The sequence below is a fragment of the Cryptotermes secundus genome, unplaced genomic scaffold (genome assembly GCF_002891405.2).
Source record: "Cryptotermes secundus unplaced genomic scaffold, Csec_1.0 scaffold107, whole genome shotgun sequence".
Lineage (NCBI taxonomy): Eukaryota > Metazoa > Arthropoda > Insecta > Blattodea > Kalotermitidae > Cryptotermes > Cryptotermes secundus.
The window spans coordinates 219399-238719 of NW_019733836.1; the positions used below are offsets into that span (position 1 = coordinate 219399).

Here is a 19321-nt window from a genome sequence, read left to right on the forward strand (position 1 = left end):
CCCCCCCCTGCCTACTTCGTATATAGCAGTGCCTTTCACTTCCTATCACTACAGCTACTGCTCTCTGCATTTTAAGCCATTCAACTGCTCTGAAGATGGAGGTGACACGATCCTCCGAAACGTCGTCCAAAACGAAGAATACACGGCGCCTAAACCCAGAAGACGGCTTTCTTCATAGTCATCGCCGTGAAAACCTCAAAACTTACATAAACATTTTATTGCTTTAGTTCTTGCTGGGAGTCTTCTTAAGTGACGTAGCAAATTAATGGATGAAAGATTAAGGATATACTCGTATGCTCTAATGTGATGACAGATTCACCTGGCATGTACTCTTATGGCACCTGTATGAGAAAGGATGAGGGTAGCATCACTAATAATCTTTCGGAAAACTACCACAACGTAATGAACATATGGTAAAAGGTAAAGTTTTCCCTATGCTTAACTGATTAAGCACTATGCCATGAAGGCATATTGTGAAGTGGATGTATAGATCCACATTTTCTTGACCTCAGCACTAGTTGGAGGTAAGTGGTCAGCTTCACGCCTCTGCTGCTTTAATCTCGGGGAAAGAGTCTCTGGGACCCATTGGACCCAGAACAGGTCTGGATGCTGGGGAGAAGAGAAAATTCTTGACTTGAACTCCTACCCCTTGGTCATCCTGCCTTTCCCATTTGCTATACCAACTACACTATCCTGGCTCCGCATTGCAAATTTGTTTTTGAATAAATTTATGAAAAGGATACTTGGATACTGGATAACTGGGAAATTGGCAGTACATTGTTCTGAGGGAGTAACATTGCCCTGTAGGTGTTGCAAATATGGTGGCAGTGTTTCATCTAAAAATCTATTATACAAAAAGTTATTACAAAGCTAGTGTTTGTATGAATAACCCATGAAGGTGAGATGGACCTGGAGCCACTCTAATGTTGTGATCATTATGTTGTAATTTATGGTATCCTTCCATCATCAAGAAGCATGTACTGCATTTTGGTCTCTGCAAGTGAGCTGTTAGCTATTTCTCATACTGAAAGGATAGGAATGGAACTTAATCTTATGCTGTACTCAAAGGTGCTTGATGTCAGAGAGCAAATAAACAGACGTAAACATGAAGAAAGTTGTCTTCTGGGTTTAGGCACCGTGTATTCTTCGTTTTGGCCGACGTTTAGGAGGAACGTAGTGCCTCCATCTTCAGAGCAGTTGAATGGCTTGAATGACTTTACATAGACGTAAACATGTTTAACACGTACCATTGTGCCCGCATGCACATGACAGGATATTGTATGAGTGGTAGTCAAATGAAAGCACGTCAGAAGCCAAAACTTGTTAAAGAACAATTTTTTTTATTAAAACCGTCACAACACAACTATATTAAGGTCAGTGGCTCTGCCAAACTAGGCACTGACCTTAATATAGTTGTTTTCTGATGGTTTTAATAAAGAAATTGTTAAGGTCAGTGGCTCTGCCCAACTAGGCACTGACCGTAATATAGTTGTGTTGTGACAGTTTTAATAAAGAAATTGTATATTATAACACAACAGGATGCATGAAATGAAACTTGTTAAAGAACATTTCTTACCTCAAAAGTAATCTCCAAAACTGTTAATACTGTAGCGTGTTTTGTGTGTCATGCTACAGTATTAACAGTTTTGGAGATTACTTTTGAGGTAAGAAATGTTCTTTAACATGTTCTTTGTTGTCACGCTACAAATAAATCCAAGTAGGTCTTCTTCGAAGACTATTCCGAGACTCCTGTTAGAATTACAATGGAGCCATTGTTGTCTCCTCTATAACGGTCTATTTTAGCGTTTCCATAGAAGTTACTCCTCTGGTTTGCCGACACGTTACACTACATTTATCCCACTGGGAGATAAGATGGTCAATCCCATCCCTGAAAAAGCTTGTGGGCTGTCTACGGAACCACATCTTTACCCAGCCACACACGTCTTTGTCTGATGCAAACCAATGTCAGGTCTCCAAAAATGTGAAAATCACATTGGGAATGATCTGGGCTGTAGGGGGGATGTTGAAGCACTTCCCAACCAAATCTCTGTAGCGTATTCCTCACAGAGTTGGCAGTGTGGGGGCTCACATTATCATGCAGAAGACTTTATGGCACGTCTTAGTTTCTGCAAAGTGTCTTCATAGCGCTGTGCACTGATTGTGACCCCATACTCGAGAAATTCGACAAGCAGAGGGCCTTTGAAGTTGAAGATCATCATCATCACTTTACCGGAACTTGTGTGTACGGCTTTGGATTTCTTCAGTGGGGGAGAATTGACGTGTGTCCACTGTTGGCTCTGCCGTTTGCTTGCGGGTTCAAAATGGTGGCACCAAGTTTTGTCCCCAGTGGCAATACGGGAGAGAAAAGCATACTCTTCCTCATGGTATCGTTGCAAGTGACCCAGTGATGCACCCATTCACCGACTCTTCTGTTCCTCTGTGAATTTATGTGGAACCCACTGCGCGCAGATTTTGTGGTACAGCAGGTGTTTTGTCACAATGGAGTGTACAGAAACGTGACTTATTCCCATCAAAAGACTAATTTCTTCCACAGTGATCCGTCGGTTTGCCTGGATATGACCATCAAATGCAGCAATTACATCAGGAGTGATGACACGATGAGCCTGTCCTGGCTGAGCATCATCTTGCAGTGACACATGTCCCTCTCAGAATCTCTTATGCCACGCCAGCACATGCGAGCGTGACATTCTGTGTTCGCCATAAACAACAGACATGCGATAATGAATTTCTCATTCTCCTACTCCTTCAGCAGTCAAAGTATGCACTACACTTTGATGTTTTTCCTTACTTGCCTCCATTACTGATGTTGGATGACTACATGTAGCGCTGACCTTACTTCCAGCACAATAAACAAACGACAAGTGTGCAAGGACACGTCACTGTGCTTTCCCGGGTCCCCACCAGATGTTTGTACCGTAAGCAAATTCCAGTATTACCAACTTGTGTGCCTAGTGAGTTATGCGTGGTGACCTGTTTTCATTTGACTGCCCTTATATTTCAGCATCCTGTTGCTTTCATCTTTAATGCAGCTTCATTTACAAGTAGTCCTTAATTTAAAATAATATTAAAATTAAACTGCTACATGTTTCAGCCGTGCTTGCCCATCATCAGACAACTGTTTGCTTATTTAAATTGCTACACTGCATTAGTTCTTAAGCCGAATATTCCAGTGTCCAGTATTCAATTTTTGTCATTCATTCATTCATTCATTAAAACAAATTTGCTTGAGAACATCACTCTTAATCTTGTTTTGTGCCAACTTCTTCTTGCGTTAAGGGGACATGCGGTAGCATAGTTGGTTGAGGCACTGTGCTGCAAGCCGGAAGGTGGCGGGATCGAATCCCAATGAGGCCATTGGATTTTTTTTCAATTTACCTATTCCTTCCAGCTGCACTGTGGCCCTGGGATCAGGGCTGTGCCATAGCTCAAGTGGTTAGTCGCCGACTTCCAATTGTGGCGGTCCGGGTTCGATTCCTGGTCTGGTGAAGTGGGATTTGTTGTGGACAAAGTGGCACTGGGGCAGGTTTTCTCCAAGTACTTAGGTTTCCCCTGGTAATCTTGATTCCACCAATTGCTCCACAATCACCCTCACCTATCATCTGGGGCTGGTACAATAGGCCAGAAGGGGCCGCAGTAGAAGGGACTTAGTCCCACCCCACAAGCAATCAAAAAATGACCCTGGGGTCGAGTCAGCCTCTAACAGAAATGAGTACCAGGAATATTCTTGGAATGTTCTTGGTGGTAAAGAGCGGCCGGCGCAAAAGGCTGACAGCCTTGTCTCAATCTATGAGCCAATTGTCTATAAAATCTGGCAGCCTCAACGTCTCACAACCATATGGACCTCCACAGTCTGTTACAGGGTTACCTTTATTTTTTACTTCTTCTTACGGTGTCCATGTTTTTGTGTTATGTTTAACCCTGTGTATGTCATATATTAGTGTGTTGTTATCATTATTTTTATGTGCCCCATTAGTGTTTATGTTCCCACACAGTTGCTCTAGTCAAGTGTATGTCTCTTTATTGTAAATACTAATAATAATTACAATAAAGTGACTTACACTTGACTAGAGCAGAGTTACGCAGTATCATAGTTGGTTGAGGGGCTATGCTACAAGTCAGAAGGTCATGGGTTCAAGTCCCATTGAGGTCATTGGATATCTTTCAGTTGACCTATACCTTCCAGCTGCACTATGGCTCTGGGGTCGACTCAGCCTCTAACAGAAATGAGTACCAGGAATTAATAAAATAATTTCCCTGGGGAGTAAAGCGCGGCTGGCGCGTAAGGCTGACAACCTTACCGCCGTCTATGAGCTGATTGTCTTGATAATGTGGGACTCTCAACGTCTCACAACCCTATGGGCCTTCATGGCCTGTTACAGGGGTAGCTTTTTTTTTCCTTTTTTTTTTTTTTACACTTGACTAGTGCAGCTGCATGGGAACATACATACTAATGGGGTACATAAAAATAACAGTAACAGTATGACACCGAAATTCATAAGGCTAAACAAAACAGCACAAGAAGAAGGTAGCATGTGAAAAGATAGAGTGATTTTCTTAAGCAAATGTATTTTAATGAGTGAACGATGAAAGTAGAATAACATTGGAATATTTCAACTTAAGAACTAATGCAGTGTAGCTGTTTAATTTTAATAATATTCTAAATTAAGGAGTAATGAAGATGGAAGCGAGTGTTAAAGTGATACAAGGCAGGATATTTTGCAGATTTTTGTTATTTAAAATTGGTAATAGGGGACAGTTTATGACTGTGTACAGGTATATGTGTTATCTGACTCTGTGTATATTATGTCATTCTTATGCTGAAAATATTTTTCACTTACTTAAATAGATAGCATTTCTGTGTTCAAAACTGTGCCATCTGAAGCGTAAAGGTATAATCATTTTAACTGAAAGATGAAGGAGTGGGACAAAGCTATGAAATTGATGAAGGAAAGGAAAAAAGGGGGTGAAGGATGAAGGTACAAAGGGAGTTGCTTTTTGTTAAATTTCATTCGTATTTTCCACTAATTAAAAATATGATTGTAAGGTTTGCTGAATATTAGTTTAGTTTAGTTGTTCTTCAAGAAGATGTGCATGAAGTTGAGCTGTCTCAGTATCAGGCAATGTAGAGATCGTGATGAACCTTTGCTTTTCGGGGAAGTTAATTTATCAAAGAGCTGATTAACTTATTATTCAGAGGAAAGGCTATGCTAGTGAATCACTGACCTACCTGCATGCCCACATACCTACTTGCTTTCTTTATTCCTTGCTCTCTGTATTTATTGTTCTGTCTTCCTTTCTTTCTGTTTTACTTTCGTTCTGTTGCTGGATTAGTTATGCATATATTTAATATATTTTATTTATATAAGTATATTATTCTGTTCTTATTAAATTGTATAGTCAACTTTCACCTCAACCTTGTAGCTCTCCAAAACTTTCTTTAAGGTGGTTAAAAAGTTGTGTTTGTGGTTAGGGATCACTTCTTCAGTGTAGATAGGAATTTGGCTTTAAGTCTCTGTGCATACTGTGACTTTTTGTTTGATGGAGGTGAGAGCTTTGTTTCAAACTTTGTCCTCCTTTATCTCTTTAGCCAGCAGAATGGATGATGATGCCATCTGGACATGATGGTAGTCAGTTTATAGCCTATCATTAAGTCTTAAATGTTTACAAATGGTTTCACAGCATATGTACGATATTTATATAAACACTAATTAGTGTTATTGTTCTTTACATTTTTATTTAAGGCCACAAAACATAATCATAGCATTAATAAGACTTGAAATATACTCAGCAAAACTGGACACTGACAAGTCTGTTTACTTATACGTAACACAGCTTACATTTGAAGGAACAATGTTTCTTCCTTCTGTAAAAGGTTCATGGGTGAAAATTACGGATTAAAGGAAGTTTTAGTATCACTATTAAGGCGTATTATTTTGGCGTCTTTTATTTTGGGTGCTACTTTACAGAGGCAGTTTCTGGTAATTTTCAAAGTAATTCAGCAGTTTCCAGTATTTAATACAGGAAATGGGAACATAATTGACAAATGATACATGCTCTGTGGCTGCATTTGACTTTCATCAAATCTGATCAGCAGCAGTAGAACAAACTGATATGTATAGAAGGTAAAAATGTATTTAAAAAAATGCATTTTGAGATATTTACAGAAGGCACTAAAATTTTAAATGTTCCTATAAGAGAGAGAATTTATTGTTGTTCACTTCCGCCCTATTAGTGAAGATTTTTAATTTGTAACACTCCTGTGTGCAGGCACCAGTCCCCCCACCACGTCCCACAGTGAATTGTGGGTGCAATCCAAACATAGCTTCCAGTTTGAGTGGTGCTTCTGTCCCACGTGTGCTGGCTCCTCCAGATATCCCCACAGCATATAATGAGAAGGTAGTTGCATTCCTTCGTCAGCCCAACATATTGGACATCCTGAAGGAAAGGCATGCAGTGGTGGGGACTTCACAGGGTCTTAGAGACAAGATTAATGCTGTTAGAGTTGATGGAACCACAGCACTGGACCGCCTCAGTGATGACATTGATCTCACCATCTTACTGAGGTAAGAATTCTTGCACTCTACTACTGACTAACAAAGCATGTTGGCGAATTGTTTCATTGGAAAGAAGCTCAGCAGTTGTGTTAATTGTAATGCAGGAAATTTGTCATAAAAGAACTATTGTATCTGAAGTAAACTGTTTGATATAGATTATAACACTTCGACAGTTCTGTAGTAGACTGTAATAACAGGCAGATGTGGGGAAGAATATAGTGACTAAGGAACCGTAACATAAAAGATCAGCTGTTTTGTCCCCATTAAACTTCATACTGCAAAAAACTATGATGACACTGTCTTGTGTCCATTACATCCCATCGCCCGCTACCCAACCGAAAAATGGTGTAAATGCCACCCTTTTATTTTATTTATTTGTATTTCGGGTATATATAGTGTTACATGCATCTCTGTTTGCTATAAATACTAATAAACTCTAAACGGAATTATATTGATTTTAGAAGTAAGAGGCAGAAGGGACTGTTGCCCTTCCTACTGTCCATTTGAAGTGAATATCTTTCACCTCCAGTTCCCATACAGTTTTTGAAACCACAAAGAAAGACAGTTTTTAGAGAAACAAAACACATGGGTATTCAAGGTGCCCTGCTACAAGAATAATTAATATCATTGCCTCAGATTTTGTACTTACTAACATGATTGATTGATTAACACTCCTGCTTCATATATGGGAGGTCTCGAGTTTGATATTTGGCTTTATGGCCAACTATGCTGACTGAGGTTCTCATTGTCTCCCCCAATCCCACTAGGCAAATGCTGAAATAGTTCCTTAAAGTATGCCATAACTGATTCCTTCCACATTCTTCCAAATTCATTATTCTTAGTTATCATCCTGTTATAGTGTGCCTGTACAGTTAGGGAATAACCCAAGCAGCTTCCTGTTTAAACTCCTTATCTTGAACTCCTTTGCTCCGTTCAATTCAGTTCAATTCAATTTTATTCATCCTATTTTGATTCTAAACTATTGATGTAGGACTAGGTCAAGAAAGAGATGCTGGCTTAACTTACTTACTTTTGGCTGTAATTTTCCTTAAAGCTGTCGAGTACCACTTATGATTCACTTTGGATATCAGACACTGTTTCAAAATGTTGTCCCTTCTGTTTCATTTTAAATTTGGGAAACAAAGCAAAATCACAGAGGACTAAGTCCAGCATGTAAGGGAGGATGGAGAATGATACCCATGTTGTTAGTCATGAACTCTTGTGATATTCAGGGACATGTGGGCTGGCACATTGTTGTGATGAAGGAGCCAGCTGTGGTTGTGCAAAAGTTCTGGTCTTTTTTGTTGCACATTTTCTCTCAAGCATCTCAAAACATCACAGTAAAAGTCAGAGTTGACCATAGTGTTAGGAGGAACAAATTCACGGTGAACAGTCTCCTTCACATCAGAAGAAACATGCTCTTTGTTGAACTCTATATTTGCCATGCCTTTTTTGCTCTTGGTGATTGTGGGCTCTTCCACTGTGACCATTGTTGCTTTGTTTCTGGATCATAACCTCAAATCTAACTTTTGTCACCCATTATGATCCTAGAGATACAAATGAAAGTTGGGTCATCATTAGCCTTTTCTCGTAGTTCAAGACACGGTTATGCGCCACTGCTTTTGATCATTTAACAAGAGTCAGAGAGCAAACTTCGTGGCAATGTGGTGCATGTTCACATTTTTTGTTAAGATCTGACAAACTCCATAACTGATCCCAATGTTGTCTTCGAGCTTGTGGATTGTTTGGCGATGGTCGTTGTGGATGAGTTCTCTAATTTTTTCAACATTTTCTGTCATTTTGTTGGTGCTTGGTCACCCTGAATGTTCGTCATTTTCAACTGACACTCGACCAGCCTTGAAATGTGGATGTCATTCAAAAACCGCTGTTCAGCTTAAAGAATGTTCCCCAAAAGCCTCATGAAGCATTTCAAGGGTTTTGGTACCAGTTTTAACAGTTTTCATGCAAAACTTGATGCAGACGTGTTGCTTAATTGTGCCATCCATTGCAGACAAAAAGAAACACCACGTTGAAAAAGCACTCATGTAAACACAGTGCGTGTTCACAGTGCAGTGTCATGTGGCAATAGGCTTGTGGAAGTGTGACTTTGGTGTCTCCTCATCTTCTTTCACAGAGGCAGATACATGAGTAACAGTCTGCGAACTTTCTGATAGCACCTCATATGCATGTCTAAAAGTAACATAACTATTTCACCTAAGTTATTTCATACTACCACACACTATAGATACAGTTCATAAAATCACACCACCCCACATGACATACGTAGGGCAGTCAAAGAGTTCTTGGAATTCCCCTGCAGACGGAGAATGAGTGATAATGAAGTGATAATGAGTGATAAGATTGCGCACACGCTGTTGTGGTGGGAAGCTCAGCATGTCTGCTTGCAGGCGCAACAGGTTTGGACAGGTTTCACTTTGCAGTATCGTTACTGTTCCTTTTGAATTAGATGTGAGTGTTGGTCACCCGGCACAGTGTCGCAGTTCGAACATCAAGTTCTTGTGCAAATTTGGAAATTCTGCTTCAGAGACACTATCGGCCCTGTGGCAAGTTTACAGTGATACTGCACGAAAGAAATCAGCAGTTTGCGACTGGTTTTCCTGGTTTAAGAACGGCGAGGAGACATTAGAGGATGACCAGCGCAGCGGGAGATCTTCGACATCCAGAACTGAAGAAATGATTGGAAAAGTGCAACAGCTGATTCGATGTGATCGAAGAATGACCATCGTGGAGTTGTAGCAAGAAGTTGATACTGTTACTGGCCATTTCTACGTGCAAGTTTTGCAGAGGTTGCGGGGTGTGGTTCGGAGGAAGCGGCGTGACAAGTGGCAGGGTCAGTGGTTTCTGCATCACGATAATGCACCGAGCCACACAGCACTTGTTGTGCAGCAATTCCTTGCTGAGAAAAATATTCCTGTCATCACTCAACCACTGTACTCTCTGGATCTCGCTCCAAGTGACTTTTGGCTGCTCCCTACTCTGAAAATGGGCCTCAAGGGGACATGTTTCGCAACCATGGAGGACATTTAATCTAATGCAACGGCTGAGTTCCGGAAGATTCCAAAATAAGCCTTATACCGCTGCCTCCCACAATGGCAGGATCGATGGAGCAAGTGTGTGTTCATGCAAGGGTCCTACTTTGAAAGTGATTAGGTAAGCGTTGCCGTATGTCCTACCATTAGAGTGCTATACCACCATTCTGGGAACTTTTTGACTGACCTTCGTATCCTGCTAATTAATATAATATACACTCGTATATTCATCTGTGAATCACAAGTAATGTATTTTGTTTAGGCTTATACTTTGCAGTAGTATGTATTGTTATTTATCAGTTCTTGTTACTTTGTTATTGTTTGTACCTGATACATTTTTAGCCTTTGTTAGACCATGCTGATAAATGTAAAGTTACTTCTGTTTTAGAGTCCCTCACAGTTGAGCATACAAAGTGACAGATTTTATACATCAGCTTGAAATAATCTAACAAAAGAATAATAATTTGTCATGGAAAAATTAACAAGCATTTCTTTTAGGGTCACATAGGGGTATATTTTGTTTCCATCATTATTAAAAATAATTCCTGACTTAGGAATGTGGGGAGGGAAAGGATAGATACCATGAATTGAATTGAATTGAATTTATTTACATTCTATAAATCCTAAGTAGGTTAGTACCTTTGGATACAGAACAAGTCAAAAGGTTACATACATAAGTACAGGCAATTTTAGCTTAAAAATTAATATAACTTAATTTTACATCATTCTCTATTTACATTGAAGTATTCATCTAAAGAGTAGAAGGAATGAGCATGTAGATAATTCTTTAACTCTGATTTAAACTTTTTAGTATCATTGCCCAAGTTTTTAATACTTTGTGGCAGATTGTTGAACACTTTTATGCCAGTAAAGTAGACTCCTTTTTGATATACTGATAAAGTTGATGAGGGTAGGTGGAAGTTATATTTTTGTCTAGTATTCATGTTATAGACATCAGAATTTAATTTGAATTTATCTTTGTTGTAAACAACAAATAAGAGAAGCGATAATATGTATTGCGATTGAAGAGGTAGAATTTTTAATTTCTTAAATAATTCTCTACATGAATCTCTACTTCTACATCCTGTAATGATTCTAATTATATTCTTTTGTATTTTAAAAATTATTACACTATGTGAAGAGTTCCCCCAAAATATTAATCCATAGTTCATAATAGAATGAAAGTAGGCATGGTAAACCATCTTCAATGTTTCCTGTGACATAAAAGGCTTAATTGATCTCATCGCATAGCAAGCTGCATTTAATTTAGGTATAATTTGTTCAATATGTATTTTCCAAGACAGTGTACTGTCTACATGTATTCCAAGGAATTTTGTATCAAGTACTTTACAGATTAATTTGTTGGCATAACTGATGTCCAGATCAATTTGGTGGTTGTTTTTAGTTGTGAATGATATGTAATGGGTTTTATCAAAATTTAATGAGAGTAAATTGGCTTCGAACCATCTGTTTAAGGCTTCAAATACAATATTTATGTAATTTTTAAAGTTTTCAAATTTAGAGTTCTTAAATATTATACTAATGTCATCTGCATATAGAATTGGTTTAGATTTATTGTTGATGGTTTTAGATAGATCATTTATGTAGAGAAGAAAAAGTAAGGGACCTAAAATTGATCCTTGTGGAACACCGTGCTTTATAATTCCCCAGTTTGAATATAATTAACCACATCAGAATTTCTAGAGGTCATGAAATTAAAGAGTTATGAAAAAAGACTTGAATATGTGAATACAGGAAATAGTGAATTTAATTTTTGGAGGTGAGTCTTGGCCATTGAGTGTGGCCACAAGTTACACACAGAAGGACAGCATGGATTAGAATTTAGTATTGTAGTTGAATTGGTATTCATTTTCGTAACATACTTATGTTTTGTGGTGAGGAGTTGTTAGCCCCACGCCCAACCCCCAAGCTGGAGGGCCACCCCTTGTCAGCTGTCCGCGACTGCTTATTCAATATATTCGCAGCTTCCCTCCAAAACTGGAGGGCGTCTCCTCCATCTGCAACCTGAGGACATACAAAACTAATTTTGCCTGTGGTTCTGTATGGGTGTGAAACTTGGTCCTGATATTAAGGGAGGAACATAGACTGAGAGTGTTTGTGAACAGGGTGTTGAGGGGAATACAGCATTTGGACCGAACAGATACGAAGTGACAGGAGGTTGGAGAAAACTGCACAATGAGGAGCTTCATAACTTGTACTCTTCTCCAAGTATAATTAGAATGATCAAGTCAAGGAGGACGAGGTGGCAGTGCATGTAGCACGAATGGGCGAGATGAGGAATGCGTATAGGATATTGGTGGGAAAGTCAGAAGGAAAGAGACCACTGGGAAGACCAAGGCATAGGTGGGTGGACAACATTAAAGTTGATCTTAGATATATAAAATGGGTTGGTATGGATTGGATTGATCTGGCTCAGGAGGGCTCTTGTGAACACGGTGATGAACCTTTGGGTTCCATAAAATGCTGGGAAATTCTTGAGTAGCTACAGAATTGGTGGCTCCTCCAGAAGGGCTCAGCTCCATGAGTAAGTAAGTTGAATTGGTATATGGCTGTTCCTCGGCTATGTACATATGAAATGGTGTCAAAACTGCCCACATCCACACAGTGTAAAGAAATGAGCTCAATGAACATTCATATGGAAATGATTGTTGTTTATTCATATGTGAAGTGCAAAGCTGTAATGCCAGAAATAAAGAGTATATCATTCTTGGAATGTTCTTGGGGCAAACGGTGGCTGGCATGTAGGGCTGACAACCTTGCCGCCATCTGTGAGCCGATTGTCTAGAAAATGTGGGAACCTCAACATCTCACAACCCTGTTACAGAGATACCTTCACTACTTTTTACTTTTATCTGTTGTTCAGATCTGCCATCTATGTATAATAAGGTGTGTTCATGGATCTAACGTGTTTCTAACTTTTCAGTCACGGATTTAGAAAGAGTTATATCTGATGTTGAATCTGATGGTAATACACAAGGTACTTTTGAACTCTTCCACAGCTTTTCACAGAAAGTGAACTAAATGATCTTGTGAGGGATTTAGGTCTTCTGAAGGATTCTGCAGAGATCATTGGTTCCAAATTTCAAGCTAAATCCTTTGTTTCTGCAGAAACGTTATTTTGTTGGTACAAAAATTGTGAGCAGGAATTTGTTCCATAGATTTATTATTTACAGCAACAGTGGTAGATTAATAATTAGCACAGGAGCTCCAGTTTATCAGCCAAATTGGTAGAGGTTACTTGGTTATTCCTTGAAAATTATATTTATACTGCATGGTCAACAATCTTGTTATACAAAAAAGTTTTTTTTTTTGTCGGTGAGGTAGCAGAGCATAAAGTTTGCATTGGATGAAGGAGGAATAATCACACAAAGAGTCTGATACCAGATTTGAAAAAAACATATATGAAAGTCTGTTTGGTGTAAACAAAGTGCTTTAATCTGTAAAGCATATGAAATTGGAGTTGATGAAGTAGGTTGTGAAAGGTGCTGGGTAAGAATGGTGACTATATCAAGTATTATATGCTTTTATCTGAATTCAGGAAAGGTATGTATTGTGGATGTTTGGATGATATATTTCAAACTAAACATATTGCTCATTTGTTATAGCAGGTTTGTATCTGATTTCAGCTGTGCTTTCTAGCTTGTTACATTGAGACTGTATTATGTGTTACATTTAAAAATTCACAGTGATGAAATTCATAGCTGATTATTATACTTAATAAGCAAGCAAGTGGTAATTGAATACAAATACGTATCTTATGCACTCTTTAAATGCAACGTGTTTTAGTTTTGAAAACAGAGAGCAACAGGATTTGAATCCATGCCGTTTTCCTGGAATTTTTCTAGGCTGTAACTCGTTACTTTAATGTGTATAGTTTCATATGTTGATTTCATCTTGAAGTGCCTTAAAAAGGCACTGAATTCCTGACTCAGACTACTTTGTTTTACACTCACCATTGCTGTCACAAAAGATTCCTTCATTCATTGTAGGGAAATAACATTTTGTATAAAGGCCTTTCAGCCTTTCTACTACAGGCTCTTCGGGCTTTCTACTGTGGAAGTTTTGCATCTCTTTAAACACTGCTCTGAGAAGTTTCCAGCTACTGCTTGAGAGTCATTACTGAAATCACATGGACAGCATTTCAATTCTCCTCTGAAAACCGAACTTTGTTATTTATTCCTCAAAAGAATTTTTACAGAATAATATTTCAGACATCAAATATTTGATTGCTTTGAATCTCAGTACCACATTATCAGAAGTTATTATTATGTATGAACCATTCAGATAACCAGTGTGGTTGTCAGGTGGTCACTGTTGGCTTTGAAGGGGGCCCATAGTTAGTTAACACAGGACCTAGACTCGAGACTCACCAAGTTGTCATTAATGAAAATTAAGAAGAAAAAATGTAAGAATTAGAAATCCGTGTGACTGTAGTTTGGATTTGGATTGGTGAATTGATTTATTGAATACTTATACACACAACTCATTACTACATGTAACTATAGCACTATCGCAAATCTCCACACTTTACCAATCACTAGAGCACATGGTAATTTTCTCAGTCTTCTTTCACTAGTCATTCTTTGGTAACAGATCTTAACAATGAAGATTTTTCAGTTTCTGTGCTCACATCATTGCCTGCTGGCTAATGCTCCGCAACTGAATTAATTACTCTAAACTTGTTCAATGTACGCAGTTGACAACATTTTCATGACCCCCCTCATACTTGGAATTTTGCTAATACTTTAGAAAGAGTCATGCTCTGGCACTGATTTAGGCTGAATTGGTGTGCCATGTGTGGCATTAAGTTGGTGGATATTGATAGTGAATGTTTTGTTGAGTCTGAAAATATTTGAAAATACAAGTACTTATTTGTACATTGACATGATATGACTTCATCCCTGCCCAGCAGCAGTTTTGAATGGAAATGTTTCGTCACTCTGGCAGAAGCATACTTAATGTGTCTGAGTGAGGAAGATGAAGTGATATTAATGATAGACCAGCCAAAGGTTTAAGAAATTCCGTTGCATTAGAGCAGAAACTGAAGGTTATTCATCAGATTGAAGCTAGTGACATTTTGGTTTCTCTGGCTGTACAGTTTTTTAACAGTTAACGCTGATAAAATGTAGTGTTTTGGTCAACTCTCCTAGTCCTGTAACTGCTTCAAACTCAGCTCATACAAGAAATTTACGTCAGGGAAAGAAAGGGGAAAAAAAAAACTTGTAGAGATCACACCTGGTGAAACTTGCTTCCTTGTTGAGCTTGAATAATGACAAAGGCAAATTACCTGCATATTGACTAATAAGTGTGGAAAGTCATCAGGCTTTTATAATGTGGAATGATATTTTATGAAGGCTAAGGAGGCATCCCTTACATAGATGCTGCTGGGATATTTTGGGGGGAGGGAGACAGCCAAAACATTTGCTTGTGAACTTATGTTGAATGAAGACTTCTGCCTTCTGGTATATAACACCCTGTAGTCTGTTGAAAGTTAGCTGCCGTTTCAGAGGAACATGTCACCTCCATTTTCAGGATCGAAGAGCACATAAGCCAAAGGTTCGTCTTGCTACCTGGTTCAAGCTGGATTTTTATTGAGCATATTCATCGATCCAGAAGATGGAGGTGACATGTTTCTCCGAATTGTCGGCTGACTTTCAGTGGACTAACGGCTTTATATCCCAGAAGACAACTCTTCATAACCACCGCTTTGAGGACCTCAGATCCTACACAGCGCTATATCCCAGAAGATAGAACTCTTCATAACCACCGCTGTGAGAGCCTCAGATCCTACACAGCGCTATATCACAGAAAACATAACTGTTCATAACCGCCGCTGTGAGAACCTCAGATCCTACACAGCGCTATATCCCAGAAGATAGAACTCTTCATAACCACCGCTGTGAGAGCCTCAGATCCTACACAGCGCTATATCACAGAAAACATAACTGTTCATAACCGCCGCTGTGAGAACCTCAGATCCTACACAGCGCTATATCCCAGAAGATAGAACTCTTCATAACCACCGCTGTGAGAGCCTCAGATCCTACACAGCGCTATATCACAGAAAACATAACTGTTCATAACCGCCGCTGTGAGAACCTCAGATCCTACACAGCGCTATATCCCAGAAGATAGAACTCTTCATAACCACCGCTGTGAGAGCCTCAGATCCTACACAGCGCTATATCACAGAAAACATAACTGTTCATAACCGCCGCTGTGAGAACCTCAGATCCTACACAGCGCTATATCCCAGAAGATAGAACTCTTCATAACCACCGCTGTGAGAGCCTCAGATCCTACACAGCGCTATATCACAGAAAACATAACTGTTCATAACCGCCGCTGTGAGAACCTCAGATCCTACACAGCGCTATATCCCAGAAGATAGAACTCTTCATAACCACCGCTGTGAGAGCCTCAGATCCTACACAGCGCTATATCACAGAAAACATAACTGTTCATAACCGCCGCTGTGAGAACCTCAGATCCTACACAGCGCTATATCCCAGAAGATAGAACTCTTCATAACCACCGCTGTGAGAGCCTCAGATCCTACACAGCGCTATATCACAGAAAACATAACTGTTCATAACCGCCGCTGTGAGAACCTCAGATCCTACACAGCGCTATATCCCAGAAGATAGAACTCTTCATAACCACCGCTGTGAGAGCCTCAGATCCTACACAGCGCTATATCCCAGAAGACCGGTGTGAGAACCTCAGATCCTGCACGTTTAAGATAATATTTGTCAATTGCCCTAGTGTTCAGGGTATAAGATGTTTTAACTACTTCTAGTAATTGATATCAGTATTTTGTAGTGTAGTTGGTTGAGGCACTATGCTACAAGCCGGAAGGTCGCGGGTTCGATTCCCGATGAGGGCATGGGATTTTTCAATTGACCTAATACTTCCAGCCGCATTATGATCCTTGGGTCGACTCAGCCTCTAACAGAAATGAGTACCGGGAATCTTCCTGTGGGTAAAGGGCGGCCGGTGCGTAAGGCTGACAATCTTACCGCCGTCTGTGACCGGAGTATCTGTAAAATGTGGGAGCCTCGACGTCTCACAAGCCTATGGGCCTCCACGGCCTGTTTCAGGGATAGCGTTACCATTTTTACCTTATTTGGTATATTTTCTTGTTCTTTTTACAAGAATGTTATTCGATATACGAACGTTCGATTTACAATCGAAACTTCGGCAGCGCACCCTCTTAATATTCGAGATACTCGGGTATGAAACGCACAGTGATTCGCACTTGAAATATACACCGTCATGTTGATTCTTTTCTGTCTGCCTGCAGTATGCCCGTATTTAGTGGCTGAAGAGAAACACACACGCTTGTGCTCCTGCGAAAGAAGATAGGGCTTGACTCTCGGTATAACAAACCTCAAACAGGGTCTTTCTTGAAAACTTCGTACAATTCTGCCGGTGAAGTAATTCCTGCTTTTGTGGAACTGAAGCCCGGTATTGGACCTTGTCTTGAGTCATTGCAGTCTACATCTTCATACCTCGTTTCTCTAAACCAATTTTAATATTATTCTCTCCTAGGTTTACTGTGGTTTGTTAATTTATATGAGTGAGTAACATAAATGTCTACTGGCTTGTAATAATAAATAACCTTTTTTCAACCAGAATTCTAACCCGTGATCCGAATGTCCAGGCGACATAAAACCTTATTTCTGTTATTTGTCCAGTAACTGAAAGGTGTGAAAGGTGTGACTAAGAACTGTTTGCGTACTGAAATGTTAAAATAAGGCATATTGTTGGTCCATTTTGGTTTCACGGCCCTACATGCTTTTTCCCTTACATTTGTTGCTTTTATCACAATAGTAAAGACAGTTTTAGTTTATCTCAGAAGTGCTGATGTCAGCACCCAAAGGGATGGCGAATTCTTGTCCTTGTCTTTAAGCAGTGATGGTGATATTGTGTTCCACAATTAACATGGCTGATCCATTGACACAATGCTCGAAAGGGTGACAGCGGTCTGTGATCAGACGGTGTGGAGAGTAATAAAATTTCCAGAGGCATGACAGTTCAGCCCGGCGATAACTATACGAGTCAGAATTTCTGGGAAGCTTCGAATGATATTGACAATGCGCATTTTGCACTGCCATCGAATGCAAAAGAGCAGCTGTATCAACGTATCCGGGGCAGTGGAAGAGTCAGCATTGTTGGCATTTAATTGTAAGTGAGCGCCAGTTACGCAAAGACGCGGTGCAAGAATTATTTAAGATGTAAACTTTTTACTTTCTCATATCACAAAGAGCAGCTGGAATAGCGAGGAGCTGGACGACCGGGGTTCGATTCACGGCAGGGGCATGATATTTTCTCTTCTACACATTGGCCTCCTAACCAGAGCGTGCCCGGGTTCTCTCTTCTGGGCGTAAAATGTCCGGGGCGTGAAGCTGACCGCTCACGTCCAGCTGGTGCCGAGGTCAAAAATGGTGGATCTATACCTCCGCAACCCTCCCCCCCCGTACGTCTTCATAGCATGGTGCTTGATTAATTAAGCACAGGGACAACTCTACTTTTACCTTTGTGGTTATTATGATGAAGCATTGTAATAGAAAGTTAAAATGCAAGGTTGCCCCTCTTCATATTTAATTAAGCACTACGCCATGAAGGCGTTTGGGGGGGGGGGGGGATGTATAGCTCCACACCTGGGCACTAGTTAGAGGTGAGTGGTCAGCTTCACGCCTCCAGTGCACACTGGGTAGGATGTTGGGTGGACCCCAGAGCCGGTCTGGACGACTTGGGGAAGAGAAAAGTATTGTGAACGGAAGAAAACCGAGCGCGAGGTTTTGAAAAATTTACACGTTTTCAGCCTCCTTGATTACGAAAAAGTGGTTTGTGGTGTGTGTGTGTGTTTGAACGCCTCGCAAACGCCCGAACAGTTCGACGGATTTTATTCATATTCGGCATTCAAGAGTTTACATCCTATGTCAGTGCCCGATGAATCAGAACATTCCAACTCCATATATAGGGCCCCGCAGAAGCCCCCCCAAACAATGCCGATATTCTCAAAAATTATCTTGATTAATTTTCAGTGTTGTATGGAGACTGTATCCCTAAATAGAATTACATAGGACCGCCTCTGTGATCTAGTGGTCAGAATTTCTGGCTACAGATCCAGAGGTCTCGGGTTCGATTCCCGGCACTACCAGATTTTCTGAGAAGTAGTGGGTCTGGAACGGGGTGCACTCAGCCTCATGAGGATAATTGAGGAGCTACTGGAATGGAAAAGTAACTGCTCCGGTCTAGAAAACCGAAATTAACGGCAATGTGGATTCTTTGCACTGACCACGCGACACCCTCTATCCGCTAAAGTTGGCCACTATCTTTGCCGACAAGCGATGGTCGCTCGGTCGGTATAGTTTTCTCGAGGACTCAAGTCACGGAGTTAGTATCTGCAGGGAAATAACTGGCCAAAGATAAAATGTCAGTTTGCTCATAACCGCCTTACCGGTCAGGCGGATTTCATTGTTCGGTATTTAGTAGCCGGCACTGGTTCGCCGAGCAACACTCGATTTCGTTTTAAACGTAACGTAATCCTAGTTACTCCTATGTTAGGAGGTATGTGAAATGTCTTTGCGAAGACCTGTTTTTTTTTTCTAGTGGAATCAGGAAACTTGTGTATTGTTCTACTAGATGCATTGAAAGGAGGAAGATTAT

General features: G+C 40.1%; 1 protein-coding gene across 4 annotated transcripts in view; it reads left to right on the forward strand.

Annotated features, from left to right (window-relative positions):
- The window catches only part of LOC111868193 (E3 ubiquitin-protein ligase HECW2), a 246640-nt gene that overhangs the window by 143542 nt on the left and 83777 nt on the right, over positions 1 to 19321 (forward strand). For all 4 annotated transcript variants that reach the window (XM_023858628.2, XM_033752954.1, XM_033752953.1 and 1 more), the window contains one exon: positions 6289 to 6584. In XM_023858628.2, the coding sequence (XP_023714396.1) occupies positions 6289 to 6584 (296 nt within the window). The remainder of the gene's footprint in view (positions 1 to 6288; positions 6585 to 19321) is intronic.